We start from the raw sequence: 17,756 nt of genomic DNA on the forward strand, positions 1-17,756 counted from the left end.
GCCATTACTTATCGTCTGTACTGGATATTGCAATATCTGGGCAAAAAGCTTTATCAAAAGGAGAGTAGGTGGACTTTGCTGTGTTTTTATTTTATTGAGAAAAACATACCCAATAATAAAAATCTGCTATGTGGGTGAACAACATACTTTCTGTGTATTATCTTTCTTCTTAGGTATCAGGTAATCTGAGAAATTGAGCTAAGGAAGGAAATGAAAACAGCATTTTTCATTTCTACAGATAACAGATAAGGCCACAAACACTTCCTCAAACTGAGTGTCTATGTGTAGGAGGGCATTAGGCTGGTAGTCTCACAGTCAAGTGTCTCAAGGTATTGCTGCATTAAATAAAAGTCATATTCACTCTAATAAGCTCATTCTCATTGTGCTCATGAGTTCTCTTAAACACAAAGATCAACATAAAACAAAGAACACAAACTAAAAAAAAAAAAACAGGCACATGGAACCATTAAAAATGGTAGCTTTGCATAGTGAACATCTATGTACAGATACACATTCTTCTTCTGCAACAAAGGCACCAGAGTTCAATGTCCAGAACGGAGAATAAAGGAACACAAATTAAGTGCTGGCCACTTACACAAGAGCACTTATTGACTGATACGTTCAGTGATCTCACATTGCGGGACCTTTGACCGTCGACATTCTGTTTATGTCTTCCAATTCCCAATTAGTATGTTTGAGGTATTTCTTTTAATTTGACACACACCAATTTCAGATTTACAAATCTTCCAACACTGATCTCAACCATCAGGCTGATGTGTTCAAGACCAGAAATGATATACGTGACCCCCTTGACAACACTGTGTTAAACTGTTAAACCTTAACTGTTTAACAATTTAATGTACCGGTTTTCCAAGTCTCACTGATCACACTCAGATCTCACAACTGAATCAAGGCTGCACCACTTTGGCTACTGATTATCATTGATAATCACTTGATTATGAGTTATCTATACTGTATATTACAATAATAGTGATAAATAATAATATAATAAATAATTGCAGTAACTAATGAACATTTTCACCATTATTGCGAAATGAATAAACTGGATTAATTTAGTCAAATAGTCATGATTTATCATGATTAGACTTTTGATGATTAGTCTTTAAGACTAGTGAGGGAAATTATTTTGTAGGGCATTTTTGTATTTTATCTAAACATGCAATTGTCATCCTCAGTGGCCATTCTAAATTAAATAAATATATTGCAAATATGCCCAATGTTATGAATCTTTTGTCGAAACTTGATATGATATTCAACTAAACTCCACAAATTGTGTGGTCCTGACCTGGATGAGCATACACATCCACTCTGTCATTGTGTGCCAAGCAGTTGCAGTGACTATCAACAGGTGACTTGGAACACCTAATCAGTGACCCCTCCACCCAGTCCCACGGACTCAATAGCTGGGGGGCTGGTAGCCTCCATCTCCCAGGGGTTGAGGGTTTGAGGTGAAGGGAGGTTGTTGGTAGACATCTGGCCCACCACTGGACGGGTAGGCTGAGTAAGTGGTGGGAGTGTAGGGGGTTGGGGGGGTATAGGAGGTGGGGGCATAGGTTGCGGGGTACGGGGTATGGAGGTGATCTGGTTGTGGGGGCTCGACGAAGGTTGGCACAGCAACCTCATCCATACCTCGACGATACCGTCCCAAAGCGAAGTAGGTCAGGATTCCCTGGATACAGAGAGAGAGTAAGAAGAGGCAAATCAGAAAAAACGCAAAGATGATGGGTTTTCTGCTTTTTGAATTTTGATTTACTGAACAATTCAGTGGTGAAACGAAACAGGTACATCTGTATCTATTTATCCGTTTATCGAGGAAGTACACTAACTGGCTGCTGTATGTCTTGTTGCACAGAAAACATCCCATTCATTACAGTTAATGGTCGAAATGGCATTAAACGTAGTAGCACAAGACCTACTTACAAGGTCAAAACCAGTTCATGACTTGCCAACTGTGCTCACAGTAACTTCTAGTAAAAAAGTTTAAATGATAAAAAATAAAACCAATCACACCCCCGTGAAGTGAGGGGCGCTCTTGTCATCGTACATCATCATGCATCATCTCATACTGGCCAATCAGTAGAGCTTTGATATCTTCTGGCCAAGCGCTTAAGCACCCTTATTGGCCAAGCGCTCCCACCGACATGTGATTGGTTAGCCGATTTGCTCGTCTACATATGAGATATGACGTAAATTTTCCCTTCAATGGCGTTTAAAGTTTTGATGTTTAATTTATGTCATATTTGGTGGAATTTTGACCAAATTTCTCCTTTCATTGTCAATGGCAAATATTGAGAGGTGTGAGGACAAAAGCTGTATGTAGGAGGGTCTAGAACCCCTCTAAAAGGAGCTGTTGAATGGGTCAGTGTAGGGTGTAGTAGCTGTCCTCCTCACCCAGGTGGCGATAGAGAAAAATGAGAATGCCACGGTGGCCCGTGCAGCATCCTCTGGGATTCCTCTGACGTCATGAGTTCGCCCCCACATGGTGGCCAACAGACAGAAACAGACAAACCATAGGAAGGTCCACACCCCTAGAACACACACAGGTTTCATTCATAGATCAAATTACAGCCAACTGCTAGAAAAACAGGTTAAAAGCCATACTGCCACAATAATGGCACGTACAGACACATGCACGCAGTATCAACGGACATAATACAGGATGACATCTGTTTGTCCCTCCCTTCCCTACGATACCCTGGCCAACACTTGAAGTGATAGTGCTAACATAGACATCTGTTGAATAGTAGTCACATACAAGTGCAAAGCAGTTAAAATGCTGCTCTGTTCCACTGAAGAATGACTGACTGTCAGCTGGCTCACTGACACTCAATGAATGCTAAAATTCAACACAACTATGATGATAATTATAATATATTGTTTGTGTTTTTATCAGACACCCTCTGCCTCTTACTGCTGGAGTTCCTTTGTAAAGACTGGACTGACTATAGAGCGTAAAAAAGTATTTATTTAAAAACCTTTTAAGCGTCGTACGAAGCCAACTCGAGTCGTGACAAATCATGACAACACACACAATATTTTGGACAAAACAAATGCCTGCCGTTTTTTTCTACTTTCTAATTATTTGTTTGGCCCGAAAAATTATGTTTGTTGTCATGATTTGTCACGACAAGAGTTGGCTTTGTCCGCAGCGTAAACGTCTTTAAATAAATACTTTCTGAAATGTCTATGAGGAAAATGAACGGAGAATCATTTCCTGGGCCATGGTAGGGGGCGGGACTGCGACGCTCTATACAGTGAACTGACTGAGCTCATTTCACTCTGACGGTTAGACGCTTCTATAAATACAAGAGAGACCCCATTTATGTTTTGCCACTTGGATTAACACGGACAGTTTCAATTCACTATTCTACAGCAGACATAAGTAAAAGACCTATCACTGTCATTTTGTTGGTTGAAATACCCGTTTGAGCTCACCTGAGAAGCCCAAGTCAGCCATGACTGCATACTTCCTCTCTTGTGCATTGCTCATCAGTGGGAGGTAAGCATCCAGCAGCAGGAACCCCACACAGGCCAGAAAGGCAATGACTCCAATGCCCACTGCATAGTGGCACGCAGAGTCATTCTGGTTAAAGATACACTTGGCCTGGGCACTGGTAATTGGGTTCACATAGCCCTCTGTGGTTATGGAGGCAAACACTACAATGGAAAAGATCTAAAGGAGAAAGAAGAGGGCAAGATGTAAGACAAATTGACAAGAAACAAACTTTATTAAAGAAATGTTGAGCTTTGGTAGAACCCTGGGATGTCATTGTTAAATGTTAATCATCTTTATAGGTTGCTTCTGCGAGTAGGAAACCAGAAGTAGTGATTCCATCCACTCACTGCATGGCAAAATACATCTCAAATGTACACTTTTAGCACATAAACAAACGACTAGTGTATGTTTTTATTCTTATTAGATAGTCTGCTAGATACAGTCTTTAAAATACGGTTGGGCAATTATGGACAAAAATAAATATCACCCTATTTTGGACCAAATTCCTTGATATCGATATTGTAATGATCATATTGTATGAGTATTGTATTGTGGGGATTTTATTATAATTTCCAAAACATTATTGTTAATTAAATACTAATTTTACGTTATCCACAATTCCAGCAATAACTTGTCTCGTATCACGATGTTTATGTTGATGTGATATCAATATATTTCCCAGCCCTAATTTAAAGGGTATGTTGTCATTTGAAATACATGATGAGCTGGGTATTGGGTAATACTTTTTTTCTCAGTCTAATATTGAGGTGTGAAGAGCTACTGTTGGCCTGCCTGTGGTGTGTCTGTCTGCACTGCTTCCCTACTAAACCATGTGACCTAGTTCTCAGTGCAGCTGCCTGCCATGTGACAAGAGAAAGACGCCACTAGCTCTCCAAACTACAATCATTATGACATTACTGGTTAGTGAGAGAGGAGAAAAAGAGGGAGGGTATGCAGGGAGTGGAGGGGAAAGGAGAGGGATTAGCGGCAGGAGAGAAAGAAAGCAGTAGAAAGAGTGGAATTGCCAGGGAGAGGAGGGATGTGGGGCGAGAGAGGACAGAGGAACAGATAGGCCTTTTAATTCCACCTATATGAAGACAGAGGCGAGGGAGAATTGTCTGAGAGCTGAGAAATGGAGAAAAACCATGTCATTGACAATCATGAATCTCTCCTTGATAGATAGAGAGGGGGGGGGGAGAGAGAGAGAGAGAGAGAGAGAGAGAGACCATTGTGGGGTTCGAATGGGGGGGGGGGGATTTCTAGATTTTCTGTTGACAGATGGAAAGTAGAGAGGGGGTAGGGGGGAAAAAACAATTCATGGAAATACAGAGATTGAGTGTGGAAAACTGCAAAACGATAAGTGAAATTCTTCTGCCAGGAACAATGATTGTCCTATGCAAGTCGTGTGGATTTGACTGCTGTTGCCACACTAATGGCTCTAGATAAATAGATGCACGAGGGATCATGGCCCATTTATTGTTACGCTTCAGTTATTTTGCTGCTGCTCTATCAGGAGCCACTTGCAATGAGTCAGCAGGTAGGGATTTTCATTATGGGATAGTTACTCCAACAACCAATTACCAAATTCCGCTTTCCAAAGCATTGACAGCCGTTTGTTTTGGTCATTTTTTATTTTTCTGCGTAAGGTTTATAGTAGTCACTAGTCAGTATACTGTTATTGTGCAAAGTGGTTGACACTGTGTGGTAAACCGTTCCATGGATGAAACGGAAAAGTGTGGCAAAAATACCACATGTCATCTGTGTATTTCTCCTCAAAATGTTATTAATATCACAAAACTAGGTCATCCAAAACATGTAGTTTCACATTAACCAGCATACGTAATGCATTTAAATGAAAACTTTGCAGATTGTTGTAGTATACAACAGGCAGTGCACAATACATAAGTAGTAAGTACAGTGTATATTCACGTACAACTACATTGTACAAGTACACAGCATGTTGTATACTACAACAATCTGCAAAGTTTTCATTTAAACACAAATTAGTTAGGCTACTGTATATTTGAATAGCCATTTGATTAATTTCCAGAAACAAAAATATATATCCGAACAAATGCCTTCTGCTATTGTGCTGGGGTTCCAATTTCAAATCAAAAAGACTTTTACACACATTTAATTTGTGTACGAGTCAAAATAAAACATTTCATATGGAATAACACCACCACACGAAAGACTGAAGTATCAACAATATTGATACTTTGATATTATTCAAGCTTCACTGTGCCTCCCATTCAAAGTTATGAACAAATCCTTCTCGTTTGCCACCAGTTGAGGTAAACTGCCCCACATGGTGGGCATATATAGTACTATGTGTCACACATTCACCAGCAAAGCAGTGGGACAACAGGTATCATTTTACTTTCCCATCATCCCCTGCCCCATTTACTACTGACACTCATTCTTGTATGTGCTCGCGCACACACATGCACTATGGCAACCAAGGTCAGATTATGTCCAGGGTGCTCTCCTCTCTCTCTAGTATTTACATGTTAACCCATTTTGGCCAGGAACCCCTTTTGGTGTTTTAAGTATCATGTTATACTTTAGCTATTGAAAAATAGCAGATCTACCGAGTTATCCTGGCATAATGTAATTCTGTATTTACAAACTATAAGGCCAGAGTTCTATATAGAGATCCTGGACATATTATTTCTTATGAAACAGATGGTGTATATTAATTGTTTAAAATACTGCATAAATGTTAAATTCTACATTAATGTACTGAAATGTTTTTTGTTTACAAATGTGTTGATGAATGAATAGTTCATGGAATATTGTCAGAGCAGTAAGAATAAGCCAAACATATTGATACAAAACTAATGCAGAAATCAACTCGTTCAATGTGTTAAGTGTGATCTGTGCCAAGTGTGATCCAGACTCTAATCACATTTGTTTTGTTTTGTCTACCACATTTTATCAAACATGTACGGAGCCCCGGAGTGGCCATTGAGAGAGATTTTGTTTTTTATTATTAACTTGAGCGCTCATGTTAGTATCTGGAGTGCTCAAGTTAGTAACTTACTAACTATCACTCATTATTCTAACTTGAGCGCTCAAGATACTAACTTGAGCGCCCAAGTTAACAATTTATTTATCTCTCAATGGCCACTCTGATGCTCTGTAAACATGCAGTATAGTCTACTCTGTATGAAGACATGCTCTGAAATGTCTATCATGCACTTTGTCAGTAGTCCTAAGTACATGTTGATCCTTTAAGGTTGGGCAATCCCTGCATCACAGGTCTTAGAAAACCTTCCCCTGCATGTATTTTATACTTGCCAATAGTGTATTCTGATATGGTCTTCTGATGTAAAGCACTTTGGAAACGCTGCTTTTAACTGTTATAATATAAAGATGTATATGCATAGAGGGTATGCACATGCATAAAGTGAGTGTCAAAGTGAGTTTAATGTTGTTTAATGCAATCAGATACTGTATGAGTATGACTTTTCTGTGTGGATGTATGGGCTGTCAAGGCCAGAAAATAGTTTTTTGACACTCAGTAGGCTTTCCTGCATAACTTCTGGGTGTGATGATGATGTCACATTCATCTCCTCTATTGTTACCTCTATTGTAATTGTCATTATTCACATTCTATGATTCTAATCTACACAGAAACATAATTTGTGTTAATTGATCTGCGAAAGTGTAAAAATTCACATGTACTTTCAGAGTTAAATACTTCCCAGATACAAATCTGTCCTATAATCAATTTGACCTGCCTAGCAACAACTGACAACACCCAAGACTTTCACTGCAACATGCAGTACCTTTTCAATCTAGATAAGAATATGCTAACTAAAAAACGTGCTGTAGGCGACACACACACACACACACACACACACACACACACACACACACTATACGTGGGTGGGTCACGGATGGTGGGTGCAGGTTGTAATTCTTGCCTCAACTCTACTATTTGTTCAAATTGTTAATGGACACTGTGTCTGCGGCTCCCCGAGTCGTTCTAGTAGACAAACGACAGTAGCCTAGCCTACAAAGTTTTAAAGGTCATATTCATATCATCACATACCATGTAAAAAACGTTTGTCACTGTTTTTTGAGCCGTACTACGTAGCGAACGAAAATAAAAGCCTTTGTATCGAGCCTAGTTACTGTAATCAGACTGTAATCGAGCCAATTATTATTAAATCTTACGAGTCAGATAAGTAAGTCATTTATTTCCAGTTTCAGAGATAATGCAGCAGTAGCCCTGATACATGACTGCCATGATGATAGTCATGAATCATGGCTAATGCAGTATTGGCTAAGAAGGCTAGTAAGACTACTCATTCTCTGGTTGTGTGGCGGTGTGTGTAGTGTGTTGTGCCGTGCTGTGCTGTCACTGCATGGTGACACGCCAGCTGCACGCAACACGACACCGCGGGGGGGTGAAATATTAGCAGCCCGTTACTCAATATAAAAACATTGCGGAACAGGACTAGTTGTTTGTGTACTGAATAAAATACTACAGAATATGACGAATTGGTTAGCAGCCTCTTAATGAATAAAAACATGATGGTTAATAAGACCCTGGCCTGCTAACTCAATAAAAACATGACCGAACAGGAATTGTTGGTAAAATAACAGCCGATAAACTCAATAAAAACACGAGATTCCGGAGTCTGCGTTTCACTTTCAACAAGTCTGTGCCTGTGCGCGCACCACGGTGGTGCCACCACCTGTTGATTTAAGACCAACTCGCGTGCACTCCGTGCAGCGCGTCTGTTCCCAAACATGTTTCTAAAAAGTACAGCCTATCCAGCTATGTTGTGACTTTATCTTTCATGTCGACGTTTGTTAAAACAAATACGGATCAGTGCGTGGTGGTCCCTTCAAACTTTGACCAGTATAATATTGTGTAATTGACGCTCCTTCAGAATCATGTCAACTCACCCAGCTCAGCAGCCGAACGATGGTTTGCGGTTGTCGGATAAACTTATGCAGGTCAAAGCCTCCTCCTGCGAGCGACGCACCGTAAGCACTCGCACCGCCCGTCTCCTCCATGTCTCTCCGAGAAGTTTATTTATTCACAATACACCCGTCCACTCCTATGTACAACACCGTGATATACACTGGCAGCCACGCAGCCGCCGGTTTTACTTTTAATAATGACTTGCTTTCCCCAGCGAGCCTCCGCGACTGCGAAGGCGAGGCGAGGTGCTGCTGGTGCACCGTGAATGAAAACGCCTCTGTAAAACAGCCTACTCGAGTCGTGAAAACAACCACGATACAAAAAAAGAAAGCTTCCGGCAATGGATGTCAAAGTAAAACTTTGTCAAAAGTGTTTCATATCACTTCTATCACTCACCCACTCGCAACTTAAGACAGTAAAATGTATACACAGATGTTTTTATTACACGAATTATTAAACAAATACATTTAACAGTTCATCTCTACCATTGACTTTGGAATAGTAGGCCAAATTGGCCGATTAATCAACTTTTATTTTGCAGACCTTTTCGGTCTCGTTCTGACAGTCACGGTTCACCCTCTGGGTTCACGGTTCGAGGCTCTGGGTTCACCCAGGGGTAGGCGTAGGCCTATGACAAAGTTGCCATTTGAAAGTTTACGAATACGGTACGTCGTACGTATACATCTTGCAGAGCTGTGTTGTGTTCTTTCTTGCTACTGTGCTATTCGTTCGTTGTTCGTATTAAGCGATGCGTGAGCGTGCACGATTAATATTTATTTTAAATAGAAACGGAAATAATACCGGTACTAATGCGAGGGACCACCAGGTGGAAGCACAGGGCGGAACAACATAAGTTTTCAAACACATTTTCACAACATTTATTTAAGATGCTATCTTAGAATAGATGTAGACCTATTTGACAGTGCAGAAACATAATTGCATTCCTTGACCTTGATGCATCAATAGTGTCAACGACCATCAGCTGGTCACAGTCACAGACACTCACAATGCGTTTTAACAGCGGGCGAGCATCGGCTGACACATCGCCCAATCACCCGTTATCGCCCGAAAAGATGAATTATTTGGGGCCGACATTCCTCCGCCCACTTTTCGACCATCGCCTGTTTGCGAACACTATCCAAAGGCATTTTGAAATGGTTTCCTGCATAGGCCTATAGGTTATTAATGGTAGGCCTACCCCAACTTTCAGAAGCTGTCACAGATTCCCCTATAGGCCTAGGGAAATTTAATTTCAATCTTTGTGAGATGTGTTACTAGATGTAAGGATGGAGGAGGTTCTTGGTCACAAGAGCAGAAAGTGCTGACCAGCTAGTATTATCAAGGAGCATGGTCTTGGCGATGTTCTTCAGTTTTGGGAGCAAATTAAGAATGCTTAAGTTGCAAGGTTTAGATTTAGGATCTCATACAGACTAGGTTGACAATTAATAATCGGACAGAGATTGGTGCTGGCAAGGTGCCTTATAAAAGGAGGGAATGACGAATATTTAGAAACACATTTGTGAAGAAATGTCCCCAAAAATCGACATGCCTCCCTTGATGTCATGTGGCAACCAAGTCTATGGACTTTTTACAAAAGCAAACAAAGGAAAAAAGTGTTTTTTTGAGGGCCACTAGCCCCTCCTATATACAGCTTTTGTCCCCACACGTCTCTATATTTGCCATTGACAATGAAAGGAGAAATTAGGTAAAATGTCCGCCAAATATGATGTAAATCTTGTCCCCACACGTCTCATATTTGCCATTGACAATGAAAGAAGAAATTAGGTCAAATGTCCGGCAAATATGATGTACATTTGTGGCAACACAAAGCGCCCCTCACTTCACACAAGTGTAATTTTTTGAATATCCCCTGACTATAGTGTCATCCTGATATCACACCACTGGGGAGGACAAAGTATGACTAGTGACTGTAGATTGTTGCAAGATTGTCAAAAACTCTTGTCCATCTTCAACCGCTTATCCGGAATCGGGTCGCAGGGGCAACAGTTCCTTAGAAACTATTCATCTGGTTTGAAGATCCTTTAGTCAATGCTTACTGAAGCTCTGAAATGGTTGCATGGTATCTATAGATGATATAGATCCCTACAGAGAAAACAACACAAGAAAGATAGTTTACTGGTATTTGTTTAGTTGTTTATTTTAGATCCCCATTAGTCACTGCCTCAGTAGCCTGGGGGGGTCCACCTATGTATTCTATGGCATAGGCAGCTCCCGGCAGGATCCACCAGGAGAATCTAGACGCAGCTGCGCAACACGTCTGGGTTTCCGAGGCTACTGCCTCAGCAGAGACTATTCTTCCCTGGGTCAAATTACTAGATACTAGATAGTGAAACGAATTGAGTTCGACTGCTACTTTGAGTAGTTGGATGGATGGACAGACAGACAGACAGACAGACAGACAGACAGACAGACAGACAGACAGACAGACAGACAGACAGACAGACAGACAGGCAGGCAGGCAGGCAGGCAGACAGACAGGCAGCTTGATTGATTGATTGATTGATCTTACCTGATAATCTATTCTTGTGGCTTCAAACAGATCTGTATCGTCTCTGTACTCATCCACATCCTAATAAAGAAATTGGCATTTCAATACACCATGTGTACAGTAGCCTAATAGTAGTAGTATAGTGTGTGTGTGTGTGTGTGTGTGTGTGTGTGTGTGTGTGTGTGTGTGTGTGTGTGTGTGTGTGTGTGTGTGTGTGTGTGTGTGTGTGTGTGTGCGTGTGCGTGCGTGCGTGCGTGCGTATTAAAAAGTGATAATGGTATAAAGGTGCTCACATGGATCAAATGGGATCAAAGCATATTGAAAAAGAGAGACGATCCATGCACTCAAAGTTAAAAAGAGGAAAGCCTTTATTTAATTTACTTCATCAGGGCGATGATGAAGACCAGTTAAGGTCAAAACATGTTGGCTGCCTTTTAATTAAATAAAGGCTTTCCTCTTTTTAACTTTGAGTGCCCGGATCGTCTCTCTTTTTCTATTAAAATGTTTAACAAGTTTACATTTTAGGTAGGTAGGTAGATAGATAGATAGATGGTGCCCAGCCCACATGGACTTATAGGACACACCATACAAATCATTGCTTCAATATTGCATAAGTGTACAATAAAATGAAAACAGTTTTCTTTTCACACAAACAAAACATTCTGCCTTTTTTCCCAAGCTTTGCATAACAAATCTGCTAAAGCAAAAATACCTTTCCTAAAGCAAAATTCTAGTTTTTCGTAGTCCTCTAACCAGAAAAAGTTAACACAGATGGTTGTCATTTTACAAAATGATACATGTCTTAATTCCTCATATAATGGGCAGTAAAACAAATAATTAATTTCATTTTCAATTTCTATCAAATCACACACTAAACACACTCTGTCCTCCTCAGGAGTACCAATGAATCTATCCGTTTCTAAAGCTAATGGTAACGTCCCAGAATGCAGCTGTGCACAAAAAGATCTCTGACTTTTGGATACATTTTGTGTAACATAAGGTTCAGGGCCATAATTATCTTTAAGCATTTAAACCTATCCACTTGCCCACAGACAAAAAGGTGCATCAGAAAAAAAGAGGAATATTGTTATGACAATACAGACTCACCACTAGTTCATCCTCAGAAAAGAACATGTTCTCCATCTCCCCATCCCATCTGACAGAGAAGAACACAAAAATAGAGTGTTCATTTAACTCTGAAAGTGTACAAATAGATAAATGAACACATGAAGGATTTTACTGTGTTGTGGCCAAGAAACACGACAGAAATGTAGCCATGGGATTTAGCTTACAGCAATTTCTCTCCGGAGAGATTTCGCCCTGAAAGACAAAACAGCATTGTAAGTGGTAAAAAGGTTTTGAGACATGCAACAGTAACAGAAAGAGAGTGAATGGATACATAATTTGACACATAATAAAGAAATTAACTTACTGTAGACGACGCTAACACAACAACATGTTGAGACCAAGGCCACTAGAAAGATGAAACAGCTAAAGACCACGACTACCACAGAAACAGGTAGACGGTTGAGCACTATATGGAGGGAGGAAGAAGAAGTGGAGCAGAGAAGAGAAGGAGGAAGACGATAAAGCAGAGGAGAGAGAAGATAAAACCAAAGACAAATGACATATTGTAATATTATATCTTGGTATATGAACCTTGATAAAAGTGTCATAATTTCCAACACATTTTGCACAAACTTGTCCATGGATACATGGGTACATCTCTCACTCTGCAATGTGTTCTTTCTTATCTTATCTTTGACCTTGACCTAGCATCAGTACCTACCAATTATAACATACAAAACATTGTGCTGAGTACAACTCCATGCAAAACTGTTGTTGCCCAATTTCAGTTCAAATAATAAAATACAATACAGTGAAAATACAATGAAAAGCATTGATAAACTTAACATTTAGCTGTAACAATATCTTAACTGCAGTAGTTTAAATCTTTAAACATATTATATTATCCAGTGTTATTATATTATCCAGTCATTCCAGTGTAACAAACCTGTATTCCAGATTCTGTAATATACAATTGCATTTACCTTTAATTCCACATGACTGTTGATGGCGCAAATTTTCACTGTTGATTTGTAGTACATAAAATACCACCAGTATAACTATTCTGAAAATCTTACTGGATTTCAGGATAATTCTATATTAATTGTGACTTAACTTATATTTAGTAGTTTTACAAATTACAATTCCTTTTTATAAAATGCCACAATTCACATCCTGGGTTCAACAATACTATAAAATCTATTATTATTACCTTCTTTATCAATATACAGCTTCTCGCTCCTTATTGTGGTGGTATTATCAAAGCTGTGTGACACTTCGCAGTGGTACGTTCCTGCACTACCCTTTCTCAATGCCAGGAAGAGAATGGATCGCTCTGGAGGTTGGTGGTCCACCCTGTAGAAGGTTCCTTGTCCCTCCAGGAGAGATCCATTGAGGAACCACTGGTACTGCAGGTGGGTTCCCTTGGCTACCTTGCAGTACAACCTCAGTCCGTTTATTATAACGTTTTCTTCAACATCATAGTCATAATGTATCAGCACAGGACCATTTACTGACACTGTTAGGAGGAAATTATATTTTGATTACATTGAATATAATTGAAAATAGAGCAAATGTCAACATAAATAAGACTATACCTAATTACAATACACTTTAAAACAAACCCGTGTGTATCATCGTACATTATCATACATCATTTCATTCCAGCCAATCAATGTTTGTGTTAGGGAATTTGTCATCATGACGTAAAATAGAAACTATTTGCTCAGACCCTATGTCTATGACATAAAATAAAATTCAATGGGAATTTAATGTTTGTGTTTATAGGACAAAGTTTGTGGACACACACCAAAAGCTAGACATAGGAGGGGCTAGCTCCCCTCAATAAAAACTTAAATGCATAAAGTGAGTTGCAAATCTAGTTGCAAAGTGAGTTTAACGCCATTTAGTGCAATCAGATAGGACTTTTATATTTGGATGTATGGGCTGTCAAAGCCAGAAAGTAGTTCTTTGCATTCCCGCATCACGCCTACATAGAGTATGATATCACGCACATACCCTCTATAAAATAATGATACAGTAACAGATTTTATTAATACAGAAACAAAAGTCTACGTACCGACTTCCAGGTCTAACCATTGACTTCTGGTCAGGTTTGCGCCATTATTTGCCTGGCATTGCAGAATGCCCATGTGCCTGTCCAAAATCACAGGAACTGGGAATGTAGTGATTCGATCCGTTACTGTGTCACTGCTGATGAGTTCCGTCCTGTTGTAGAGCGAAAAGGTGATTGGCGGAGTCCCTCGGGTTGACTGACAGGTGACCATGGCTGAGATGTTGAGTAATTGATGTTTGACCACAGTGAAGGAGATTTCAGGCTCTGATACTAACTCTGCAGGTAAGCAAGCAGATGATAGAGTTAATGGTGAGCTGATGAAATGGCTCAAGTTTTGGCCTGGTTTATTCAAACCCCATCACCAAAGTGGGTATATTTCAACCAATGACATCACACAAAAAGTTCAGATTAATTTACCTTAAAGTGTTCATTATACAAACCGTGTTACAATTTGTTGACACAATGATATAATGAACACTTTAAGCAAATGCACTTCATGTCACAGTTTTGTAATAAAAAGAGTCAAGTTTGGATCTGACCTTTGATAGTGATGATGATTTCACTGCTGTTTGAGTTGTAGTCCTGTGTCTCACTGAACTGATTGGAAGCCATACACATATAGGAACCACTGTCTCTAGGAGTGCTCCTGAGATGTACAGCATTACAGGAACATTACCATAATAAAACAAATATTTTTAATGCGGCCATAGGTCGCAGATTACTATGAAAACCTGCAAATCAGTCCATCATCACAAGGCGTGATGGACTGACAGCCCGCCACAACGTTATTAGTACAGCTGCGCCCGGCAGCCGGCGAAAACTAGAGTTCTCAATCTCAACTGGCTGAAAATTAAGGCCCTGCCCTTCCTGGGCCCTCATCAGACAGTCAGACCCTTTACACTCAAGACACTGCCCCCACTGCCACCCTTTGATATGGAGCTGACCTGTTCTGACATTCCATATAAATTATGGCCAAACCTCAGCAAACACTATACACTCAAGACCTACACTTAGATCACCATATATGGAGCTGACCTGTTCTGACATTCCATAATCCATACTCTCAAGACACGCTCCATATATGGCCAGTACAGAATTCACGTCTGTACGTCTGTAATCCATGTAACTCGAGAACCGTTCGCCCCACCGACTTCAAATTTGGGATTGTTTGTTTTTGTGTTCCTTGCTTTTGCTTTTGCTGTTATTTTATTTTATGTGTTTTGTTTTCTTTATTCATTCATGGTGTTAAGTTTGTTAACGTCTTATTGTGATTTATTGTCTTAAATAAAAAACATTTGATAACAAAAAAAACACATGGACTAATGAAAAGATGGACGGGTGGAAGGATTGTACCTCCCACAGAACATCCACTGACCTGTATATGTAGAGCAAGTCCAGGTGTGGTTTGTGGTGTTGAGTCTTTGGGACCGGCTGTCCATTGACCAACCAGCTGTAGGAGATGTAGTTTCCTGCGGTGATGCAGCGCAGAATCAGAGTCTTCCCCTCAAAGAACTCTGCTGAGCCTGACTGGATCACAAGCTCATACACCTTCACTGGCTCTGTGGAGTATTTGGTATTGTATTATTCTTTTTGTGGTACCATTTTGTCTGGTTGCTTGGCTTTACTTCAACACTTTGCTACATTGTTTTCAAATTTCATATTCCATTTATGGAAAACCCATGACTTCAATCAAGTCTATAATCATAATAAACGACATGGCTGCCACTTACCGATAACCTTAAAGTAGTGTGTGTTGCTGAACGTAGGCTCAATCAGAGAATCGTTTTGGACAGTAGCCCTACAGAACATGTACCCGTCATGGGCTGTATTGACAATCAGGAGAAAGGTTGCATTCTGTCCATCATTGGACGTGTATTCACCCAAAGGCTTGGATTGGTCTTCCTCCCTGGAGAATATGGACATTAATAATTATAATCTTTATTGTCCCACATGATATTCGTCTGTTCAAACACCCACATCAAAAACAACACATAGCACATAAAACCAAGACAATACAAAGACATGTGGTCCCCACTGTATACAGAACCATGCAATCAGTGGGGCATTTTGTTTAATGCCGCGATGGCTGAGGGAACAAAACTCCTACTAAAACAGACCATTGGAATATGGATTTTGATTTGATTTGCAAGTATTAAAGGAGTAGTTCACCCCAAAAAGGATGAATTTTCTCTTAATTACACACGGTAACATGAAGCCTTGAATTCATGGAGATGTTTTTGTTTATGTCGCATTCCTACGGCAATAATTTGACCAGCTGAGTCTCCAGTAGGAGACTCAATTGAGTCTCCTACTGCCACACTGTCATCCTGTCATCAAATTGTTGGCTCAGGAATTCGACAAAAACAAAAAACTCTCAATCAAGACTTCGGGGTGAAAATCCAAATCCCAACCCTGACAGTATTACCGGTAGTATATGATCATATATTTGAAAACCCTGTTCTAGCATGACTGTCCATGACTGCTGCTCACATGTTGATATGCTTAGCTTTTTCCACTAAGATTTCAGTTGAAACTAATAACTATACACCTACTTGTACAGCTGCAGCAGAATGGGTTCATCCTCGTACTCCTGTACCTCACAATGGAACTCTACAATATCACCACTCATGGCTATATCAGGACCAAATATAGTTGGAACACTCAGAGATGAGGCACCTAGAAAAAAACATGCAGACTTACTGGAAATCTCTCTCTTTCTTTCTCTCTCTCTCTTTTTCTCTCTCTCTCTCTCTCTCTCGCTCTCACACACACACACACACACACACACACACACACACACACACACACGCACGCACACGCACACGCACACGCACACGCACACGCACACGCACACGCACACACACACACACACACACACACACACACACACACACACACACACACCCACACACACACACACACACACACACACACTGCAGAGGACATCAACGGCACATGTATGCTACAGTATGTACAATTAACACACAAACACACAGCAGTGCACAAATAACTTACTGGTCTCCTTGTTGCTGCAGCACAGGCCTAAGAAGAGGGGAAAATGTAAAAGGTTTTAAAATATAACATAAAACTTTTAGCTTGTAATTTATTTGAGCTATTTCCAAAGATAATATCTTACCCAGCATGACCAAAATTATACGAAAGGACATTCTCTAAGCTTATCAAAATAGTCCTGCCCAGAAGAGCATTGAAAAAATATAATCTTCCTTAATGAGACACAAACATTTGGCATAAAAAATTGATAATTAACGATGGTAGTCTGGACTGGATGGCAGTTTTGAATGGTAGGACAAACTATGAGGGTAAAACGGTTGATGCTGACGCACAGAGACATGCACTTTAAAACGTGCAAATGACTGATAGTGTTGGCCTACTGTTAGACCACCCCATCATAGACCCTCCCACGTTCTTCAGCTTAATGCAGTCAATTTGACTGCAGTCAACGTTTTTATGTTTTTTTAATATATTCTAATATGGAACACATTCAATTAAAACCAATGAGAAAATTAAGATTGACATTTTTATTTATACATTTATACACAAAAGCAGAATTTACAAAATTAAAAAGGAACTAAAAGATCTTAAAATAAAGGACGGTGTCAAAAGTAAGTGAGTAACACTTTTAAATGTA

The 17,756-nt window shown here is 40.0% G+C and overlaps 2 protein-coding genes across 2 annotated transcripts; both read right to left on the reverse strand.

The window, feature by feature from the left end:
- Positions 1-71: 71 nt before the first annotated feature.
- On the reverse strand, positions 72-8,717 carry syngr2b (synaptogyrin 2b). Its single transcript, XM_080755821.1, has 4 exons — positions 8,438-8,717; positions 3,457-3,694; positions 2,413-2,549; positions 72-1,690 (listed from the first exon to the last, which is right to left on the reverse strand). The coding sequence occupies exons 1-4, from the start codon at positions 8,546-8,548 to the stop codon at positions 1,418-1,420; spliced, it is 759 nt and encodes a 252-aa protein (XP_080611947.1). The 5' UTR covers positions 8,549-8,717; the 3' UTR covers positions 72-1,417.
- A 1,953-nt stretch (positions 8,718-10,670) lies between these two features.
- LOC308312368 (uncharacterized protein) lies at positions 10,671-17,406 on the reverse strand (the record flags this gene model as incomplete). The annotated part of the gene is made up of 13 exons (XM_080758973.1): positions 17,244-17,406; positions 17,123-17,149; positions 16,660-16,783; positions 15,838-16,013; positions 15,483-15,666; positions 14,647-14,753; positions 14,111-14,383; positions 13,244-13,549; positions 12,398-12,499; positions 12,258-12,285; positions 12,073-12,121; positions 10,987-11,046; positions 10,671-10,685 (listed from the first exon to the last, which is right to left on the reverse strand). The coding sequence occupies exons 1-13, from the start codon at positions 17,272-17,274 to the stop codon at positions 10,671-10,673; spliced, it is 1,482 nt and encodes a 493-aa protein (XP_080615099.1). The 5' UTR covers positions 17,275-17,406.
- Between the last annotated feature and the right edge of the window lie 350 nt (positions 17,407-17,756).

Source organism: Protomyctophum bolini (assembly GCF_963924005.1).
Source record: "Protomyctophum bolini genome assembly, chromosome: 3".
NCBI classification, from domain to species: domain Eukaryota; kingdom Metazoa; phylum Chordata; class Actinopteri; order Myctophiformes; family Myctophidae; genus Protomyctophum; species Protomyctophum bolini.

Bases quoted from the DNA above. Each gene is read 5' to 3' on its own strand.
- syngr2b (XM_080755821.1), bottom strand. From the start codon at position 8,548: ATGGAGGAGACGGGCGGTGCGAGTGCTTACGGTGCGTCGCTCGCAGGA. The intron at 3,695-8,437 runs GTGAGTTGACAT...TTTCTCCTTTAG, and splicing joins TCGTTCGGCTGCTGAGCTGG to ATCTTTTCCATTGTAGTGTT. The intron at 2,550-3,456 runs GTGAGCTCAAAC...TGTGTGTTCTAG, and splicing joins GGCTGACTTGGGCTTCTCAG to GGGTGTGGACCTTCCTATGG.